This window comes from Parambassis ranga, chromosome 3 (genome assembly GCF_900634625.1).
Source record: "Parambassis ranga chromosome 3, fParRan2.1, whole genome shotgun sequence".
Classification (NCBI taxonomy): domain Eukaryota; kingdom Metazoa; phylum Chordata; class Actinopteri; family Ambassidae; genus Parambassis; species Parambassis ranga.
The window spans coordinates 19,826,511-19,844,943 of NC_041024.1; the positions used below are offsets into that span (position 1 = coordinate 19,826,511).

Genomic DNA, 18,433 nt, shown 5'->3' on the forward strand with positions numbered 1-18,433 from the left:
CAAATGAATAAAAACAAAAACATTTTAACAAATCAGAATTTATTTCAAAAGAAGGCAGTCTTAATGACAAATGACTTTAAATTGTTTGAATCAATGATATGCAATGTCAGAAACCCTGACAGGAAGAGTCGTTGTCAGATGCATGATGGTCCATAGATGAGGAGTACACACACAATCCAGATTCAGACCTGCCCTGATGCAGAACAGGATTGTGAGTTGAAGCTACAGGATGCCAGCTAATCACTGACTTCTTTTTAGTGACAAAAAAAAACATAGCAGTCATCATTTTATATTGGTGATAATATTTTCAGTTAAACTTCAGTTGGGCTTGCAGAACCAAGTGTTCAGCTGTTAACTGTATAATCACATTTGTTTCTTTTTAAACCAAGTCATGTTTCCTTTTCAGTACAATTCCAATGTGCAATATCCATAAAAGTAAATCTTCTTTGTCATTAGAATTGTGACTGTAACATGTAGAGCCCTGAATAGATCAGCCTCTTTCCAGCATCAATGCTAATCCCATTGAAACATGGGATAAAATGAAGAGTCAGCAACCTGTACAATTCTTAAAAATCCTACAGGGAGACATGAAAACATACAAATTCAAATCTGAAAATCTAAGAAAGAAAATTCCACCGCAACACCCACTAATTAATAATGTTTTTTTTTCACAACAAATAAACTTATATCGCTACGTAAAACAGTAAACCATTGATTAAAGGATATAAACATAAATACTTGATGGTTTTACAACCATATTTTGTTTCATTCTATGCTTCTGCTAGCATATCTATCCAAGCCATACAAACTCAACTGATCACAATATGAAGTAGAGCAAGTCCTCAGTGTTTCACCACCTTTTCCAGATAACCAATAAACCTTCTCAGGTTAACTTTGACGTTGTCCAGCACACACAGCTGCTGAGGGCTGTATTTGCCTCTTCCTTCTTTACGAATCTAATGGAAAAAGGAAAAGCTAATGTTTTAAAAGGCAGAGAAAGGATCCAACAAGAGGACAGACAGAAAGAAATCTATTTACAAGACACACAAGATCAGTTAGTCTCTGATACCTTGGCCTTGAAGACGGGTTGAAGTGCCTTTAGTGCAGCCAATAAACGGATGTTTTTAGCAGCTGTCTCCGCCTCCTCTCCATCAGCAAAAACGTCAAACAAAGCGTCCAGGGCTTCTCCATTTACAACCAGGTCGGCATCCCTGGTGGCAACTTGAAGTAAGGCATTTCCAATCATCTGTGGGAGTGGAGGCTCTTTAGAGGAGGGACAAATATTCCACAAGAAGAAAGGAGACAACAAATGTACCTGAAGGGTTTCTGCAGTGCCCTTCTCTTTGGCTAATGTGCTGCCAGTGATACCCAGTATGGCGACGGCGTTGACCCTCACGCTGACAACATCACAGCGGGTGGCTGCTTCGCTCAGGCTCATCAGCTGCTGGGGGGTCATACACTAGCAAAAACAAAACCAAGCAAGCTGATATTGAGCTGTCCAAAACAAACACGGTCAAGGGTGACAAGTGTGAACTGGCAGTGGGTTTTAAAGTTTTCACAGAATCACCAAGTCCACTTGCTGTAATGCACTGCTGTGTTCAGCATTGTATTTATCCAGTCAGCACTGTCAACAAACATGAAACTAAACTAACAATGGCACTTCCACTGTTCACAGGCAGTGCAGCTAAACTGGACATGGGGGGTGTTATCCAGTGAAAACGGTTGTATGATGTCCACTGTGGTAGCAGCACCCACAGGGAACTCTGAAGTTTGGGACATCTGGCAGGCAGGACGACAACAAATGAAGCTACCGATTTGCATAATGTAAATGTAGGATGGAGCATTTCTAGAGTCTGATAACAGGTGAGTCAGGATGTCTTAACCTCAGCTGCACAGACTGACCTGTTTTTTGTAATCAACACCAGAGATGCCAAAGTTAAAACGGTGGTGTATTCTGTACCTGGGGGATATTTTTGGAGGCTATCATCTGTAAAAGAGACCGCATGGCACTGATGACAGCCTCTAAGAACTCCTCGTCTTTAGGTATCTCTGCAAACCAAAACAAAAAATGATCGATAAGATACTTTATAGTTTTGAATCTACAGTGTTTACACCAATATGACATAAATGTGAGACCTGCAGCACCAAAGACCAGCATGGACAGGTGCTGTGCTGCTCCCTGCAGGGCTGCTGCACCACCCAGAGACTCCGCATCCATGCTGGAGAGAATGCTGTGGAGGCACGTCAGTGCTCGAGACTGGATGCGATGCATCCTGTTGGAAGGTGAGACATTTAATGTATCAGTGTCAAAGAGTGAAGGTTAACAAGAAAAACTGCAACAGAAGATGAGAGTTACTTTTTTATCAGGCCTCTCCAGGAGGGACTCTGTTGGCACACATCCACAGCTTCCTTTCTGGGAAACTCCGTCTTTTTAAGAACCTTAAATCAAGAGGAAAATCTAAATATTAGCACAAGCAGTTGCATAAGTGCAGGTATGGTGTTCAACGCTCGGCCTGGGGCAAAGTTGGGTGGGGCTCACTGCAAAATCAGAACTATATTTTCAGCACTGCACACTAAATGGAAGATTGACTAAGTTCTCAGCTTTTTTTAAGCCATCTGACACCTTGATGAACTTCCTTTGTTTAGCCATTGACTGAATTGAGTGTAGTGACTGAAGAAGCTGACTGCTATTTGCCTTTTCTGGTATGCTGTGGTTGATCAAGGCCCCTTGGATTTCAGCTGACAAACAGAGTGGAGACATCAGATTGGACACTCCATCACAAAGCCCGTCAGGACCCATGTCACTTTCATCACTGCTCGATTCCTCCTCCCACTCATCATCAGAAGGGTCTTGTCAAGAAACGAAAAATAATGCATGTCACCAATTAAGATCAATTTTCAGCCATTGTTATGGATTTTGTGCATTTCTTGCCGTTATAGACTTTCCGGCAGACAAACACATACTTGGTGGCTGTGTCACAGGAAATAAATTTGATGAAAAGTGCCTGAGGTCAGCATTGCTGTCCATGCCTCCAACACTCACCATCAGAGCAGCACATGTTGACGATGATCTCCAAGGACGTTTGCTGGGCTGTCAGCAAGGCCGTTGCCTCCCTCAGCTCCTCCTTGCCCCTCTGGACAAAAACAAGCAGCCATGTGAGTCAACATCCCACTAAAACAATGACTGTTAGCACTACTATTACCCAGCCTGGGTGCAGCTGTCTGCCACACAGAAGAGATTTATTCCTACAGATGTACCCATGTGTCCCGTTGCACTTTTTTCCAGTTGTGGTGTGAACAAAGGCTTACTTAGATATAATTTAAGCATGTCTTATACACATTTCGTGTCCAACTGTGTGCCTAAGCCAGGAGCCTCTGAACAAAATTTTATTGTGCCTTTCATAGTGATAATAAAGATTTTTGAATCTTGATTGATTCTTAAAGGATGGCACTTTTGAAAAACAGGTTGGGCTTATTTATTTACACTTACTGGTTACAACCTTATATATTTAGTAGTACTGAGACAGAGAAGAAACAGTAAAGCCCAGTAAACCCCATTGTGTAACCCACTGTATTAGAGGGTATTCTGGAACATCACCATGAATGTCACTTGCAATCTTGGGGCTCTTGTTGTGACTGAGCTGAGAGGGACAGCTCTGTCTCGCCAGGGTCAGGTCTGGGTACTGTCAGCATTGTGTAAGCCAGAAGCTGGTCCCGAGTTGAACCTTGCTGGGTCTCCCTAATCTGCTCCCACTAACCCGACAGCGCCTGTCCTGTCAGTCTGGCTCGTGCTCCGGGATGATTCAGACGCCACCTTTTCACCTGGTGTTAACATGTGCCTCCATAATATAAAACCATAGCAGTCCCTTGCCATAAAAATAGGCTACCATGCAAACCACATTCAAACAAAGTACACTGTGATATAAAACAATTCATGTAAACAAATTGTGCTTATTACACAACAAATCATCTTCATCTGAGTGTGTGTTTAGAGTGCCACTTACAGGCAGGAGGTCAGAGAAGTCACCGTCAACCTTCACAACTTTTCCGTTCTTCGTCTGTTTAGGCGTTTCCTCCTCTTCATCCATCTCCTCTACCACAAGCTCTCCAGCAGCCTGGTCTTCTGTGTGCGTCTCAGCTGGTGTGTTTCTGTCACGAACCTCCTCTGCTTGCCTGAACTCAGGGATCAGAGTCCCAGCGTCCAAATCCAAGCACTGTGACAAAATGGCCACCACCGCGTTAAACGTTTGGGCCTGACGGGCAGCGGGCAAACTTCCCTTCATGTTCCAAAGTGTCCCTGAGAAAAAGAACATGAGCGCAGGAAGTGACGTTACACATCCGACAGCCACACTTTTTGCCAGATGTTGAGTTTGTTACTTACATCTTTAAACAGCGACTTACAGTTTTGAATATTTCAGGAAAATAAAAACATGAAAAGAGACAAATTGTACCTGCAGCCAATGTCCTGAGAAGAATGTGTGCCATGCCTGGCTGAGATGACAGCAGCACATTCTCCAGGGCTCCGAGCACTGCAGTGTTCATGCTACATAGCAGCTCTGGGTTATCCTCAGTCACAGTGTGTAAACAGTGGGCTGGGGAACACACAGAGGAGAGTCTCAGAACTGCAAACTAAGAGGTCAGGTCCTGAATAAAGGCTACTTAATAATTAACAAAACAGAATAAATAATAGCACACTTTTAGGACACACCTGCAGATATGGCCAGCTCCATGTTGTGCAAATGTCTCTCCAGACACTGGACTACTACATCCAAGAGACCGCTTTTGTTGAACACAGACAGCGCCTGGCTGCTGCTCTCACTGGAGCATGAACATCATAGATGGATGTCGGATAAGCAAGCATTTCATGAAAGAAACATGTTGGAAAAAATATTTTTAAAAATTATAAAAGGGATGCTTGCATGCTAACGTTAGTGGCACTTGAGATTGCCAATGGGTCATTCCATGTGAAATCATCCAGGACTGCCTGATGTCCCCCTCCCTCAGATATTTTTTCAAAACATTCACTGATGTACATCTATCAATATTAGTATGTCACCACTCTAAAACTCATAACTTAAAAAGTAAGCTTTGCACCAAAACCTTCATTCATTCCACATCATGCTGAGATATGTGAGATCATGTGGAACATATGAAGGAGCTTGATTACTGTCAACATAGACAAATATGACTTTGAAAATATGACATGCATTTCTTTGCAAGCTATTACCACTATAAATGGTACTAAACATCAACTCTCCATCTTGCATATTTACAGACCAGTGATGCATAAAAGTTGGAAAAAAATGTGTTTATTGGTTTTCGGACTAAAAAAGGAACTTTCAATGGGTTGTATTTTGCAAATGGTTACACTTACAGACCTAAAACTACTATTGATACTATCGATAGATCAGTACATCAGTGAATTTTTTGAAAAATATCTGAGGGGTTAAACCAGCTGATGTGCCTGAAGCTGCATGATTTCACATGGAATGACCCCAATCTTTTATTGAGTGATGTGACAAATTCATGTACGGTATTCAGTTCACTACAAGTTATATTACATCAAGTGTTCATCTCCTCACATGCAAACACAGTATTTTGCAAGAGCACAGCTGTTGCATCTAGGATGCATTTGTTAAGCACTGATGAGTAAGGGAATCACTGAAAGCTCTGGGCTTACCATAGATTCCACAATAAGTTTACTGCTTCATTGGCTACATCCTCCACTGCATTCTTCCCATCTTTCATTGGCACACTGGCAGTTTCAAAACCAGCACAGCACTGGAACGATGCCAGAAAAACAACATGTATGATCTTTACCATCACTCAACTGAAGATGTCCAGATGCTTTAAAAAATAAAAACGGTAGGTCATTGCATGTGTAAAATAAATTCAGTGAAATACGAGTCGTGCCGTTAGGCTATTTTTTTTTCCTGAGTGCCATTTTTACAAACCACTACTATCTTGACTGTGGAAGCAGCCCTAATTGCTGAGGATATCATAGCTTGCTGCAGCAGCTGCTGATGAAGAGGAACTGAAGCAGTGTGGTGAGCTAAAAACAGTGGCAGAGTCTCACCTCGCTAAGCAGTGCTGTCAGAGGAGTCATGACGTCGTGCTTCACCATGTCCTCACACACCTCCTGACCTCCACATGCACTCAGATTCCTGTCAGGCAGAGACAAACCCAGACGCACACTCATCAGTCACTTGGAGGAGATTCTCTGAGAGATGCTGCTCTTCTTTGTGTGTATAACAGAGGATGAGAGAGAGCATGAAGACACAATGTGCATACATGATAACTGTGGGGGAAGTTTAGTGAATGACAACATATAAATGTAATATTTTCCACATCACAAACATAATGAAAAGCATCAAATGTTAAACTCAACAGAATGACATCCATAATTCATACCAAAACTAAAACAGCACATTTTTCCTGCTCACAGCCCAACCTTATTGGAGCGTGGCGCCCCCTGCAGAGGTAATACAACATATACCTGTTACACTGTATAACAGCACATTGAAGGCCATCTTGGGTGTAGCTGGAGATGATAAGAATCCTAACTTTTTAGCTTGTTTTTGTCTGCCAAATCATTTACAGGTTTTTGTCTGTTTTTACGTCCTTAAGCTATCTGCCATCTTCTGTTGCAGCACCTATATTTCATAACATTGATAAATGCCACCAAAATGATGCATATCTGCCACAAACATACAGCTTGGCACCAAATGGAGACAAAGAATACAAACATGAATTTGTTGGTGGCTCCAAGGGAGGCTGTGACAGTGAAGCAACATGCACACAACCAGCTCAGTGGAAGCTGTTCAACAACATGTAATAGACACATTTTGAGTGTCATGATGAAGATCTGTTTTTTTTTCTGTTGTGTGTTCTATCTCACTTTCACAGTTTACAGCACGTCTCTTGTTACTTCATCTACTCCCAACCATCTCCGACCAGAGCAGAGGAGCCATCATTCAGATTAACTGTAAACCTGACCAGAAAAGTGCAGAACTGTTATTTGGACATGATCGTTGTCCTTCATGGTATTAACCTGATTCTGGGTCTGTTGAAGATCTATCTCTCCCACATGTATCTTGCAGTGTGTATGATGATGAAATGCCATCCAGGTGGGATTGACACAGTCCACACCAAACCACTGCTCTGACTGACCCACCTGAGTGCTCCAGTGGCCGTCTCCCTGACAGCCACGCTGCTATCCAGCAGCATGGGGCCCAAGCGTCTAACAGCATCTCTCTGCAGGAAACCTGGGATGGTCTGGCTCTGCTGCACAACACGTGAAATGCTGGCACATGCGAACTCTCGTACATCTGCACTTGGACTCTGCAACTATAGGAATACAGTAGAAAATAAACCACCGCCCATGATGCATCGAAATCTGATATTTACTAACAGTATATGAAATCTGTGAAATATGCAAAACAGATTCGATAAGGCCGTGTTCCTACTTTTTCCAACAACTCCGCAGCTGGACAACTATCATCCCCGTGGTCTTCCTCCTCAGCGTCCACTTCCTTCACGGCATTCACCGGCAAACCGACCGCATTGAACTGCGGACGTTTAAATTTGTTGGTTTTACTTTTTCCCATTTTAATCAGTTATTAAAGTGAGAGCTGCGCATGTAACGTGCTGTGTTACCGTCACACGGTAAAACGATCAAACCTCAAAACACACTACTGCTTCGAAACGGCTGGAGGCCATGTGGAAGGTTTTTAACTGCCGTAAACTGAGTGCTGTTAACAGAAAACAGCAAAGCTGTCGCAAAACCACGGGAGACGCGACACGGGGATATAAACTGTATAAACAAATATGTCAGCTATTAAAACGAAGATATTCTGTTTGCAACATGTGCTGACACTGACAACACACTGAAGCCGCCTGTGGTGGCACCACTGTTTACCGCTAGGTAAATTACTGACAAACACTGATTGAGCTTTATCTGCCCACAGCCTGTCCTGTGTAATGCAACTCCGCAACTTCCTGACAGAATCAGATTCTCTTTGTATATCCGTGACATAATTGTAAGATGTTGAACCAGGCCACATTTTTCATCAATACACACCTTTTTCAGTCTTTTATTGCTGGCATCGAGTTTGAAATTAACCCATGAAAAACATTTTCAGCTTTTCATGATGTGCTAGTATGTGTATGTGTATGTCAGCATTCTTTTTTTATTTTTTATTTTACACAGCATCACCTTTTTGGAAACTGAGTTGTATATAAATGTACAAAGTCCATAAGTAACTCTAACATAATCCTAATAGAAGTAGTAGTAATATAATAATAGTTTTATCATTTAGAAATAAAAGACAAGGTATTTTTACACTCGATGTATTTATTAGGTAAATAACTTTAAAAATAGAAACATTTAGATAAAATACATGCAGAACAGAAACAGAAATAAACACATCTGAACTCACACTGAATGTGTAAAATAGTTCAAAGGTCATGTGAGCGGATCAGCAGCTTCAATGGTGATGTCAACACAGCGACACTGTTAAAAGGCCCGATCAGTTCATATATTTGTTCCAAATTCATTTTCCATCTTAATGAACAGATCTGTCTCAGTGCCATTCAGATAGTCCAAATAGACTCAAGACGCAGAGGCTATCAACACTTGACCAGAGTCCAGAGACCAGTCTGAATGATGTACACAAGCTTGTAGTTATTGGATGTTCGGTCTTGGTTTGAGAATAAGTTTTCCCGTCTGTAAAAAGACACAGACAAGACACAATTGAACAACTTCACAGAAACCTGAGTCATCAGAAAAGACTGCAAGTCACAGCATCAAATCATATCAGTTCACTCACGTCATCACAAGACATGTTGTATTCTGCTAAAACCGTACGGCAGCGGGCAGCGATACTGAGGCAGCAAAGGTCAAAGGCATTAACCATTAACACAGGGAGGAGTAACTGACATTTGTGTGTAACTATGTTACTTATAAGCTTGAAAAAACAACATAATTAGTCATGTAGACAAAGGATACATTGATGGTGCCACAACTCGTTTGTGAATCCCAGCAAAGAATAGAGCTATTAGAGTAATGCAGCTAATAGTGAAGAAAGGATGATTCCATAGGGACGAAAAGAAAGAGACCTGCAAAACAGAAAGAAAAAACACACATGATTGGATGTCCCCAAACAATTAGAGATTTTATTTATTTTATTGATTTTAAATCATGAATAGATTGATCAGTACAGAAGTATGGGTGTGTTTACAAATAAAAATAACTGAGCTCATGCTGCTCTTTAGACCAACAGGCACAGAGCCAGTTCTAATGAACAGTGCTAATACAGTCAACTGATAATACATTTATACTTAATACAGAAATATTTTCAGGAAGGCAAATGATATTCATTGCTTCTGGCTAACTGATCAGTAATAACACAATGTATTGTATAATAGTTCTGTTTCATGCATTTCCACTGATACATACCTTCTGTGTGTCAGGGTCTATTAACCAGTTCCACGCCCCAGTAGCCGTACAAACAGACACTACTATCAGAATCACTAAAAGAGGAGACAAGGGAATGAGACGCAGTGCATCACCATGAACTGTGAAATGTGACTGACTAAATCAATGCACTGTAACGCACCTATTAGTAATTAGTCATATCATGATTCTTTTATTTGCTAATCAAAAATAAAACACCAGGTTGTTTTTGTCAAATTCAGACACAGTGACAATCACTTACTTCTCCACCTGCCTGTTGCAGGTTGCAAACAGGAGATGTATTCTGTCAGTCTTCTCTCAAAGGCTTTCAAGTCTGTAATATAAATGAGTACATTAACACACACGGATTGTAGACGGAGTAAATCAAGGCAACTTCATCGTCAGTCGTTCACATTAATGATTTTCATTGCAATATAACAACAACACCAAACACATAATGTTGTGTGTAACAACTGTTTTCTTCTGACATCCTGTCATCAAATTGCAGCTTAATGTCAACCTCAGCTCCAAGCCTCGGCTGCTGTCCCCTCAGAATCACTGGGATTCCTGTGTATGTGTGAGTGAAGCTGAACGTTAGGCTAAAGTTCCACTGAGATTCTGATCATGTCCCACCGACTGCTGGCAAAAACCCGCAGCCCCCTCCCGTATAACAGAAATAACAAGACTTAACAAGTAAATACGTGTTATGTAATTACTGCTCAAGCGTATCAGCAAATGGATGTGAGGTGTTAGTTAAGCTAGCACTTATGCTAAGTGTCGCAAGCAAAGCGGACAGCTAACGTGACGTTGCGCGTTACTTTGAATACTTTCTTAAGACGTTTGGTTTAAATTCATTTAGTTACTGCAGCTGAAGGACTAAAACCAACCAGCGGCGAACAAACTGCTGTGATTAAGTTGGTATGTGTTGTTACCTTCGGCTTGTTCCAAGGAGTTCATGATGTTTGAGCCTTCTTCTACTGTTTCCTCCTCTTCTTCTTCTACTTTGAATTTTATCGTAGCTTTGCAAAAAGCTCTACTTGGCACATTGCTGCCACCATCTGGTAAGAGAAGTGTATCGCTTTATGATAGGGCCTACTGCCAGAGAACGTCAACTTCAGTAGCACTTTTTATTTGAAGGATAACAGAAAAAATATCATTCTGCCTTGTAGTTAAATGATTATAATTCACAATATTTATTGTGACCTGATACTTTCACATTATCAACTTTGATCATTTTACATAGAGAATTTGAAATATTCATCTGACTTTGAGTTAGCCATTGTTATACAGAACAACAATTCAATGCATCATTGATGATAATAATAATAATAATAATTCATCAGAAAGATTTGGCAAAAGGTGAGCCATGCAATTACATCTTATTATTCAAATATTTTATAACAGCAACAGGGTACATGTTGTTCTCTAGATTGTGTAGCATGCTTTTTTGTTTGCAACCTGGAGTTTGTGCTGCAGCTTCATGTTGAACTGCTCCCTCAGAATCTGCTCTATGTCACCATCTGGTATGTCTCTCATGTCTAAGATGTCAACATCTTCCTCAGGTTTGTAGGTGACCTCACTGTAGGTCCAGCCAATCAGGGCTTTGAAGCCTGTGGGTGTCTGCAGAGAGCAGATGGACTTGTTGGTGAACAGTGAGGTGGGCTCTGTCTGCAGTTTGTGGCTACTATCAAGGAAGTGATCAGCTTTGCGAGGCTCCAGAGTAAAGCAGTAGATCTGCTTTGTTTCCTTCCTGTTCACCAGACTTGATTTGGCAAATTCTGGATTAGTAACCTGTGGTTTTCTGCCGGTCTTCTCCAGCACCCAGAAGTCCCCCTTGTCTATGAGGCGAAAGATACCGGCTGCCTGAGGTTGGTCCTTTCCAGAGATGAGCTCCAGAGGCTCCCACACTTGAAATGAGACCCCGAAACTTACATCTGTTATATAAGCCTCCCCATCAATGATGACCTTGTTGATGAGATGAGTTTCCTCAGGCCCAAAGTTATCATTGTTGAAAACTTGGGAGCCCAGTGTTGTTGTGTTGTAGCCCATTTCCCTCAGCACCCAGCCAAACAGGAGGTTGTTCTCCAAGCACCAGCCTCCACGGCTGCTCCTCACTATCTTGTTGAAGATCACTTCCAGGTCCATGGTGATCCTCTCACCGCAGTGAATGCTCAGGTTCTCAAAAGGCACTGACATGACGTGCTGCTTGTGGATCAGCTTCAGTGTTGCAAGGTCTGCTTTCTCATAGGAGCCATGGAAACCAATTCTTCTGAAGTAGTCCTCCAAGTTCATCCTGTCTGTAAGTGAAAAGAATGATCAATGATCAATTGATGATCCTGATCAATTACAAACAGCCAGTTCTGTTTTTATTTTTTCCAAAGTTAAATGTACAAAATATACGCAAGAAACAAAATCATGGTTAGCCTTACCTACAGTATGGGTTGATAGAGTGAGCAATCGAATGTATTCTGAGAAGAATTTCTGTAGAGGCAGGGACCAAGGAAAGGACAGCTCTTCTTCCTGCTGTACACAAAGACATAAAGAGGTTATGCTTAAAGGTAGTAAAACAACACAACAACGTTTGGGTTGGTTGATCATTGTCAGGTCACATGTTCACACACAAGTTGCACATCAGCTGCTTCACTGAAGACGAGTACCGTACACACTGTTGTTGCATGTGGCTACTATGTAGGTTTCTGAAAATGAGGGACTATTAAAATATAAATAACAAATATTTCCTGTTAGGAGGTATGTGGGTTTTATGCAATAAAACACAATCTTGCTTAGTTCTGCAGTTTGCAGAGCCAGCCTTATGTTGTCTTTTAGGGAAAACAGTGCAGCTAGTTATTGACTGTGCTTTGTATCTGCCTGTTGATAACAAACCCAGCACAGAGCAAAGTCAACTCTGAGGCCACAAGGTGATACTATCCTACCTATCCTGTAGTTTGTATACTGGGCAAGGGTTTTGGTTAATTTTTCAACAAACAATTGTGCAATGGAGGACCTTAAACATATTACGGTTTCCACCCAACATCATCAGATGATCGAGCTGGTGGTAAACCATCATCTCCTGTGTTCTGTGAGGCCAATGGAGTGTGATGCTTTTATACGAGCATAAATGACTTCAGTTTTCTGTTGATGATAACTCTCTGACAGCAAGGTAAAGTGTGATAATACTCTAAATATATACACTGATAGATGTATTTAGGTGGAGCTTGTTTAGGTGGATAAAATACATTTTTTGCTGACCACGTCCTCCACAGTCCATCGACTATGATGACCTGTTTGCATTGCTACCACACAGAAAAAAGCAACGGCCAAGAATGTTTATTATAATAAGACTTAAACACACAGTAAGATGAACATTATAACAATTAGATCTATGTATTTTCAAGGCCGAGAGCAGCATGTGGGCTACAAACTCTTGTTGGTCTTGAGAAGGAATGTATCTTTTTCACACAAACCTGTGAGTGTAAGCTAACACTGCTACAACAACCTTAAAAGGCCTTATTGGCTATCCGAACATGAAACTCTCCACCAAAGCATTCCTAAATGTTTAAAATAAATAAAGATGATGTGCCACATATTTGAGAAAAACAACATTCTACAGAATTCAAAGCATGATATGTGATGTAGCTTATAACACTTCAGTTGGACCATTTTTACAACATTGATGAAAATATACATATACTACATTAAGGTTACTGTTCGTGTGATTCAGTTTCTATATAGTGCAGTTATATGACATTGAAAAAGTTTAATTCATAGAGTTAGTCATGTTTTGCTACATTAACAAGTTTCATCATAAAACCCTGCTGGCCTTAGAGTGAGGCCTTTTTCACAGTGTGTACCAGGACTTGTTGCTTGCAGGCTTTAGCTTGTTCTGCAGCTTCATGTTGAACTGCTCCCTCAGAATCTGCTCTATGTCACCATCTGGTATGTCTCTCATGTCTAAGATGTCAACATCTTCCTCAGGTTTGTAGGTGACCTCACTGTAGGTCCAGCCAATCAGGGCTTTGAACCCTGTGGGTGTCTGCAGAGAGCAGATGGACTTGTTGGTGAACAGTGAGGTGGGCTCTGTCTGCAGTTTGTGGCTACTATCAAGGAAGTGATCAGCTTTGCGAGGCTCCAGAGTAAAGCAGTAGATCTGCTTTGTTTCCTTCCTGTTCACCAGACTAGATTTGGCAAATTCTGGATTAGTAACCTGTGGTTTTCTGCCGGTCTTCTCCAGCACCCAGAAGTCCCCCTTGTCTATGAGGCGAAAGATACCGGCTGCCTGAGGTTGGTCCTTTCCAGAGATGAGCTCCAGAGGCTCCCACACTTGAGATGACACCCCAAAACTTACATCTGTTATATAAGCCTCCCCATCAATGATGACCTTGTTGATGAGATGGGAGTCGAGGGGGCCAAAATCATCAAGGAAACTATTAAACACCCTGGAGCTCAGTGTTGTTGTGTTGTAGCCCATTTCCCTCAGCACCCAGCCAAACAGGAGGTTGTTCTCCAAGCACCAGCCTCCACGGCTGCTCCTCACTATCTTGTTGAAGATCACTTCCAGGTCCATGGTGATCCTCTCACCGCAGTGAATGCTCAGGTTCTCAAAAGGCACTGACATGACGTGCTGCTTGTGGATCAGCTTCAGTGTTGCAAGGTCTGCTTTCTCATAGGAGCCATGGAAACCAATTCTTCTGAAGTAGTCCTCCAAGTTCATCCTGTCTGTAAGTGAAAAGTCTTCTCCAATAAGCAACAGAGAAGCGGTTACAATGTATGTGAAGGAAACTAAACCTATTTTGTTCATGATGCATATGTGCTTAAGAATTTACCATGGAGCCAGATATTAAAGGTGGTAAACTACATCAGTTTTTGTGCTATACAAATATAATCTAAAGGAAAAGCCAACTGAGGCCATATCATACATGTAGTAAGCTTTGTCCCGGTAAAGATGAAGGGTTTTTTTTTTTAAAAAGTGAAAGTAAAAACGTCTATAACACCGCCCTCTAGCGCGAGCAGCATTTAGTTTCACGCTTTCCCTCAAGTTATTGATCTACTTTGAATAACCTGGATCCGAGTTGTGAAAACAAAACTTACCTTTAGACTTTGACGTAATGTGTCGCTGTGAAGTAGTTTTTTTTAGACGGACACAATATGGCGCATATCTGGCCCATGAAGGTCTGCAGTTACGTTATATCACCACCTGAGGGCAGTGTTACCCAACAATCTCCTGATGAACAAAACACAGCTGCTGCTACTACATTATAAATTGTAAATTATAGTGCCACTCGGGAAAACAGTCAAGACTTGAATCCATTAAAGACTATATTTTTTAGATAGATGGATCATATAGACAAAAGGCATATTTCATGTCAAAGTGAAAGCAAATTTTTAAATACTAATGCCAATGAATTAAAATAAGATCAGCTGAGTGCAGTTTATAGTATAAAACACCTGAGGTCCCGTCCCTGGTTCATCTGTGTTCCTACTACTACTGCAACATGAAGACAAACACACAAACTAACAAACTAAGCAACTCAGAGAAAGATCACTGAAAAGTGTAAGTCGGAGTACAAAATGAGTTAAATCCATTATTAAGAAATGGTATGTACCATTTGTACCACCTATGCGGTTAGAAGAGAAGACGACTGAAGAGGGAGTCCACCAAGACACCTGCAACCACTCTGAGGGAGTTAAAAACTTCAGTGGCTCAGATGGGCAAAAAGCTGAAATGAAATCTCACCTGGAATTCACCCAAAGGCACATGGGAGATTCCAAGGTCAGTTAAAAGAATGTTCTTCGGCCTCATGATGAGACACTATGTGTAGTGAACACCAGGCACTGCACATCACTACAAACACACCATCTCCACTTCATGGTGGTGGCAGCATCGTGAGCTGGGGATGGTAAAGTAAGTTCCGATAACTTACTTTATCTTATATAGTTTTAATTGACATTAATTTGGTAAAATATGTTTTCACTTTAATATAAAATGATTTTTTTTTCAAATTGTTGTCAAAAAGTGACCATGACCATGATTTCATGTATAAAGGCAACAAAAGGGTTGAAACATCCGGGGGTTAAACTTTTTATTGGCAGAAACCTCTTTACCTCTTTTGCCAGGATTTAATATAATACAATAAACATAACTTTTATTTCTTATATATTTACTCATGTCTAGTAATTTAATCTATTTTATGTAAGATTACAAGGTATTACCATAATCTAATTTTATATTAAAGTTATTTGCGTTTTACTCTGAAGGCACGACGTCATACCGGAAGTTATTAATTTGTTGTAAGTAAGGTTACGAGTTTCCTTCACGCCTTTCATAACAAAAGCATCTCTCGTCCCTCAAAACTACAATGTCGTACTCTAGGACGATTTTTAAATGTGAATCAAAACACTAGATAACAAAATGTAAAATTGTTTTTTATATTGCGGCCTTATTTTCACTAACAATTGATTTGTAGTCAGTCAATACTTTGCACTGTGAAGATATTTCGACGTGTTTCCGGTAACATTTTGTGTTGGTTACGTAACGACGCACGCACGCCGCACCACCTGTCAGGAAGCGTTCACCGGTGCAGCAGTTCACTCCAAAACTACAACTTCAGCTTTAAATAAGTTGTTTCATCGACATTCCTGGTTTTGTGCTGGTTTGTGTTCAGGTCAGCGCCTTCAGCCGATACGTGCTCTCAGATTACGGTGTGTACCATATTTACCTGTGAGCATGCTGCGCACTAATGCTAATTGTTGCATGTTGCGAGCATCGCATGCCGAATAATTATGAAAAATAATCATTGTCTGTATATACAGTACATGAAGATGCATTTGTGACCCACATATAAATACTGTTTGCATCAAGCTAAATTCATAAAACGTTTAATTGCTCAAATAGGATGATAAAAAGGACCTGCAGGCTATATCTTTGCTAGCATGGCGCTGGTTCCTGTTTTATTTTGTCTTTATGAGGTTGTTTTCGTGTTAAGCATCTTAAACTCACTTAAAAAAACTAAGTTTCTAACTCACAGATTCGCACTGTTGCAATGAAAAGGACACACAGGGACACATTTTTAATAACCGGAGGATGTGGCTATTTTGGTTTTCGGTAAGAGCATTTTCATATTGTTTATTATGCAGCAATACAAATTGTAGTGCAAACCATGAACGTTGTCTTGTGTAGTCACGCTGCATTACCACAAGGTGGCGTTGTTTCACCTTTCCTCTCAGATTGGCTCTTAGACCGCCACTTGTAGTAGGTTGGAGAGGAGAACTACAGTTAGATTATTTTCATGAAAACAGACTTCGTGCACATTCATGTTTATTGATCTGTTTTCTCTGCAGCCTGGCTTGCTCTCTACATAAAAAGGGAGCCAAAATCATTCTGTTTGACACCGTCCCTCCAAACCAGGAAGTGCCAGAAGACATTGTGTTCGTCAGAGGTGATATACGGGAATATGCACAAGTTGAGAAGGTCATCACTGGTGTGGACTGTGTATTCCACATTGCCTCTTATGGCATGTCCGGCTGGGAGCAGCTCAACAAGCATCTGATTGAGGCCGTCAACGTTCAAGGCACCCAGAACATTCTGAGGGCTTGCACTGAACACGGAGTGTCTCGGCTGGTTTACACAAGCACCTTCAACGTGGTGTTTGGAGGCCAAGTCATAGAGAACGGGGATGAAAGCCTCCCATATCTGCCTCTCCATCTTCACCCTGACCACTACTCAAGAACCAAATCCTTGGCTGAGATGGCAGTGCTAAAAGCCAATGGCACCGTGCTGAAGGACAGCCATGGCGTGCTCAGAACCTGTGCTCTGCGTCCAGCCGGTATCTATGGGCCGGGGGAGCAGAGGCACCTTCCTAGGATAGTTGGCTACATTGAGAAGGGGATCTTCAGGTTTGTGTATGGTAAAGCTAGCAGCCTGGTGGAGTTTGTCCATGTGGACAACTTGGTGTCCGCACATGAGCTAGCTGCAGAGGCGTTGACCCCAGACAAGCAGCACCGCTCTGCTGGCCAGGCCTACTTCATCTCAGACGGCAGGCCTGTCAACAATTTTGAATTCTTCAGACCTCTAGTGGAGGGCTTGGGCTATCCTTTCCCCAGGCTGCGCCTTCCTATCTCTCTTATTTACTTTTTTGCATTTCTCACAGAAATGATCCACCACCTCATCGGCCCCTTCTATAACTTCCAGCCTCTCCTGACACGTACAGAGGTTTATAAAACGGGTGTGACGCATTACTTCAGCATGGCAAAAGCTAAGGCAGAGCTAAATTATGAGCCTCAGGAGCACAACCTGGACGAGGTTGTTCAATGGTTCAGAAGCAGAGGCCATGGAAGGAAATGTCACAACTCCTTCATCAGTCAGTTTCTGCTCAACATCCTGTTTGTTTCTGCCTTTGTTGCTGCAGCTCTGTCCTTTCTTCCAGTTGTTGGCAGTTGATGAGCAGCTGCGACATTTTCTAACCATGCTGCGTCGACTCTGACTCATAAATGTTTTACCGCCTTGTTCACATCTGATATCAATGAAATTACTGACGGTTCTTCAGACACGTTTTTCAAGAGTTCATGAAATAATATTTTTAATATTAAATGATTAACTGGGGGCAAATGCAAGTCTTTTTGCAGCTGTTACCTTAAAGGCAATGTAAATACTGTTATAAGAAACAAATAAAAACTGGCAAGCCAAATGTGCTCTGTGTGTGTGTGTGTTTTATTATTTTGATAAAAATCCTGGATAAAATAAATTCTAAATAGGTGCTCAAAATAAGTCAATAAGAATAAAAATGGGGATACTATGACCTCCATTTATGGTCATTATACTTTTAATATTTTTTAAAAAGGTCTCCTTCAATTTAGTTTTTATACCCATTTAAAAAAAGATTCTTTGTAGAAGTAGGTACAGGCTGGATGCTTCAGTGGGGGCCATTACTGAATATCTTTTGAGTCAGACTAAAAACTAAAGTGAAGTTTTAAATGTCTTCG

At 41.3% G+C, this 18,433-nt stretch overlaps 4 protein-coding genes across 9 annotated transcripts; 1 reads left to right on the forward strand and 3 right to left on the reverse strand.

Moving 5' to 3' along the window:
- Nucleotides 1-22: 22 nt before the first annotated feature.
- On the reverse strand, nt 23-7,739 carry heatr3 (HEAT repeat containing 3). The gene is made up of 15 exons (XM_028402724.1): nt 7,467-7,739; nt 7,175-7,347; nt 6,077-6,164; nt 5,681-5,781; nt 4,709-4,818; nt 4,452-4,592; nt 4,005-4,297; nt 3,044-3,134; nt 2,696-2,850; nt 2,357-2,439; nt 2,137-2,273; nt 1,961-2,049; nt 1,316-1,459; nt 1,070-1,246; nt 23-956 (listed from the first exon to the last, which is right to left on the reverse strand). The coding sequence occupies exons 1-15, from the start codon at nt 7,605-7,607 to the stop codon at nt 843-845; spliced, it is 2,037 nt and encodes a 678-aa protein (XP_028258525.1). The 5' UTR covers nt 7,608-7,739; the 3' UTR covers nt 23-842.
- A 596-nt stretch (nt 7,740-8,335) lies between these two features.
- Nucleotides 8,336-10,497, reverse strand: cnep1r1 (CTD nuclear envelope phosphatase 1 regulatory subunit 1). Its single transcript, XM_028402084.1, has 6 exons — nt 10,387-10,497; nt 9,717-9,788; nt 9,458-9,531; nt 9,008-9,117; nt 8,829-8,883; nt 8,336-8,725 (listed from the first exon to the last, which is right to left on the reverse strand). Exons 1-6 carry the CDS (start codon nt 10,409-10,411, stop codon nt 8,684-8,686), a joined length of 378 nt encoding a protein of 125 aa, XP_028257885.1. The 5' UTR covers nt 10,412-10,497; the 3' UTR covers nt 8,336-8,683.
- Nucleotides 10,498-10,821: 324 nt separating this feature from the next.
- Nucleotides 10,822-14,638, reverse strand: LOC114433773 (arylamine N-acetyltransferase, pineal gland isozyme NAT-10-like). 3 transcript variants are annotated; one of them, XM_028402457.1, is made up of 3 exons: nt 14,543-14,638; nt 11,884-11,977; nt 10,822-11,751 (listed from the first exon to the last, which is right to left on the reverse strand). In XM_028402457.1, the coding sequence occupies exon 3, from the start codon at nt 11,744-11,746 to the stop codon at nt 10,880-10,882; it is 867 nt and encodes a 288-aa protein (XP_028258258.1). In that variant the 5' UTR covers nt 11,747-11,751; nt 11,884-11,977; nt 14,543-14,638; the 3' UTR covers nt 10,822-10,879. The 3 variants fall into 3 exon arrangements, with proteins under 3 accessions (XP_028258258.1, XP_028258260.1, XP_028258257.1); XM_028402459.1 differs by having other exon boundaries at nt 11,888-11,977; nt 14,543-14,632; XM_028402456.1 differs by lacking the exons at nt 10,822-11,751; nt 11,884-11,977 and adding an exon at nt 12,890-14,170 and having other exon boundaries at nt 14,543-14,605.
- On the forward strand, nt 14,043-18,112 carry sdr42e1 (short chain dehydrogenase/reductase family 42E, member 1). Of its 4 annotated transcripts, none has more exons than XM_028402454.1 (3): nt 14,043-14,172; nt 16,480-16,556; nt 16,793-18,112. In XM_028402454.1, exons 2-3 carry the CDS (start codon nt 16,495-16,497, stop codon nt 17,889-17,891), a joined length of 1,161 nt encoding a protein of 386 aa, XP_028258255.1. In that variant the 5' UTR covers nt 14,043-14,172; nt 16,480-16,494; the 3' UTR covers nt 17,892-18,112. The 4 variants fall into 4 exon arrangements, with proteins under 4 accessions (XP_028258255.1, XP_028258253.1, XP_028258256.1 ...); XM_028402452.1 differs by lacking the exon at nt 14,043-14,172 and adding an exon at nt 15,164-15,224; XM_028402455.1 differs by lacking the exon at nt 14,043-14,172 and adding an exon at nt 15,847-16,116.
- The last annotated feature ends 321 nt before the right edge of the window (nt 18,113-18,433 follow it).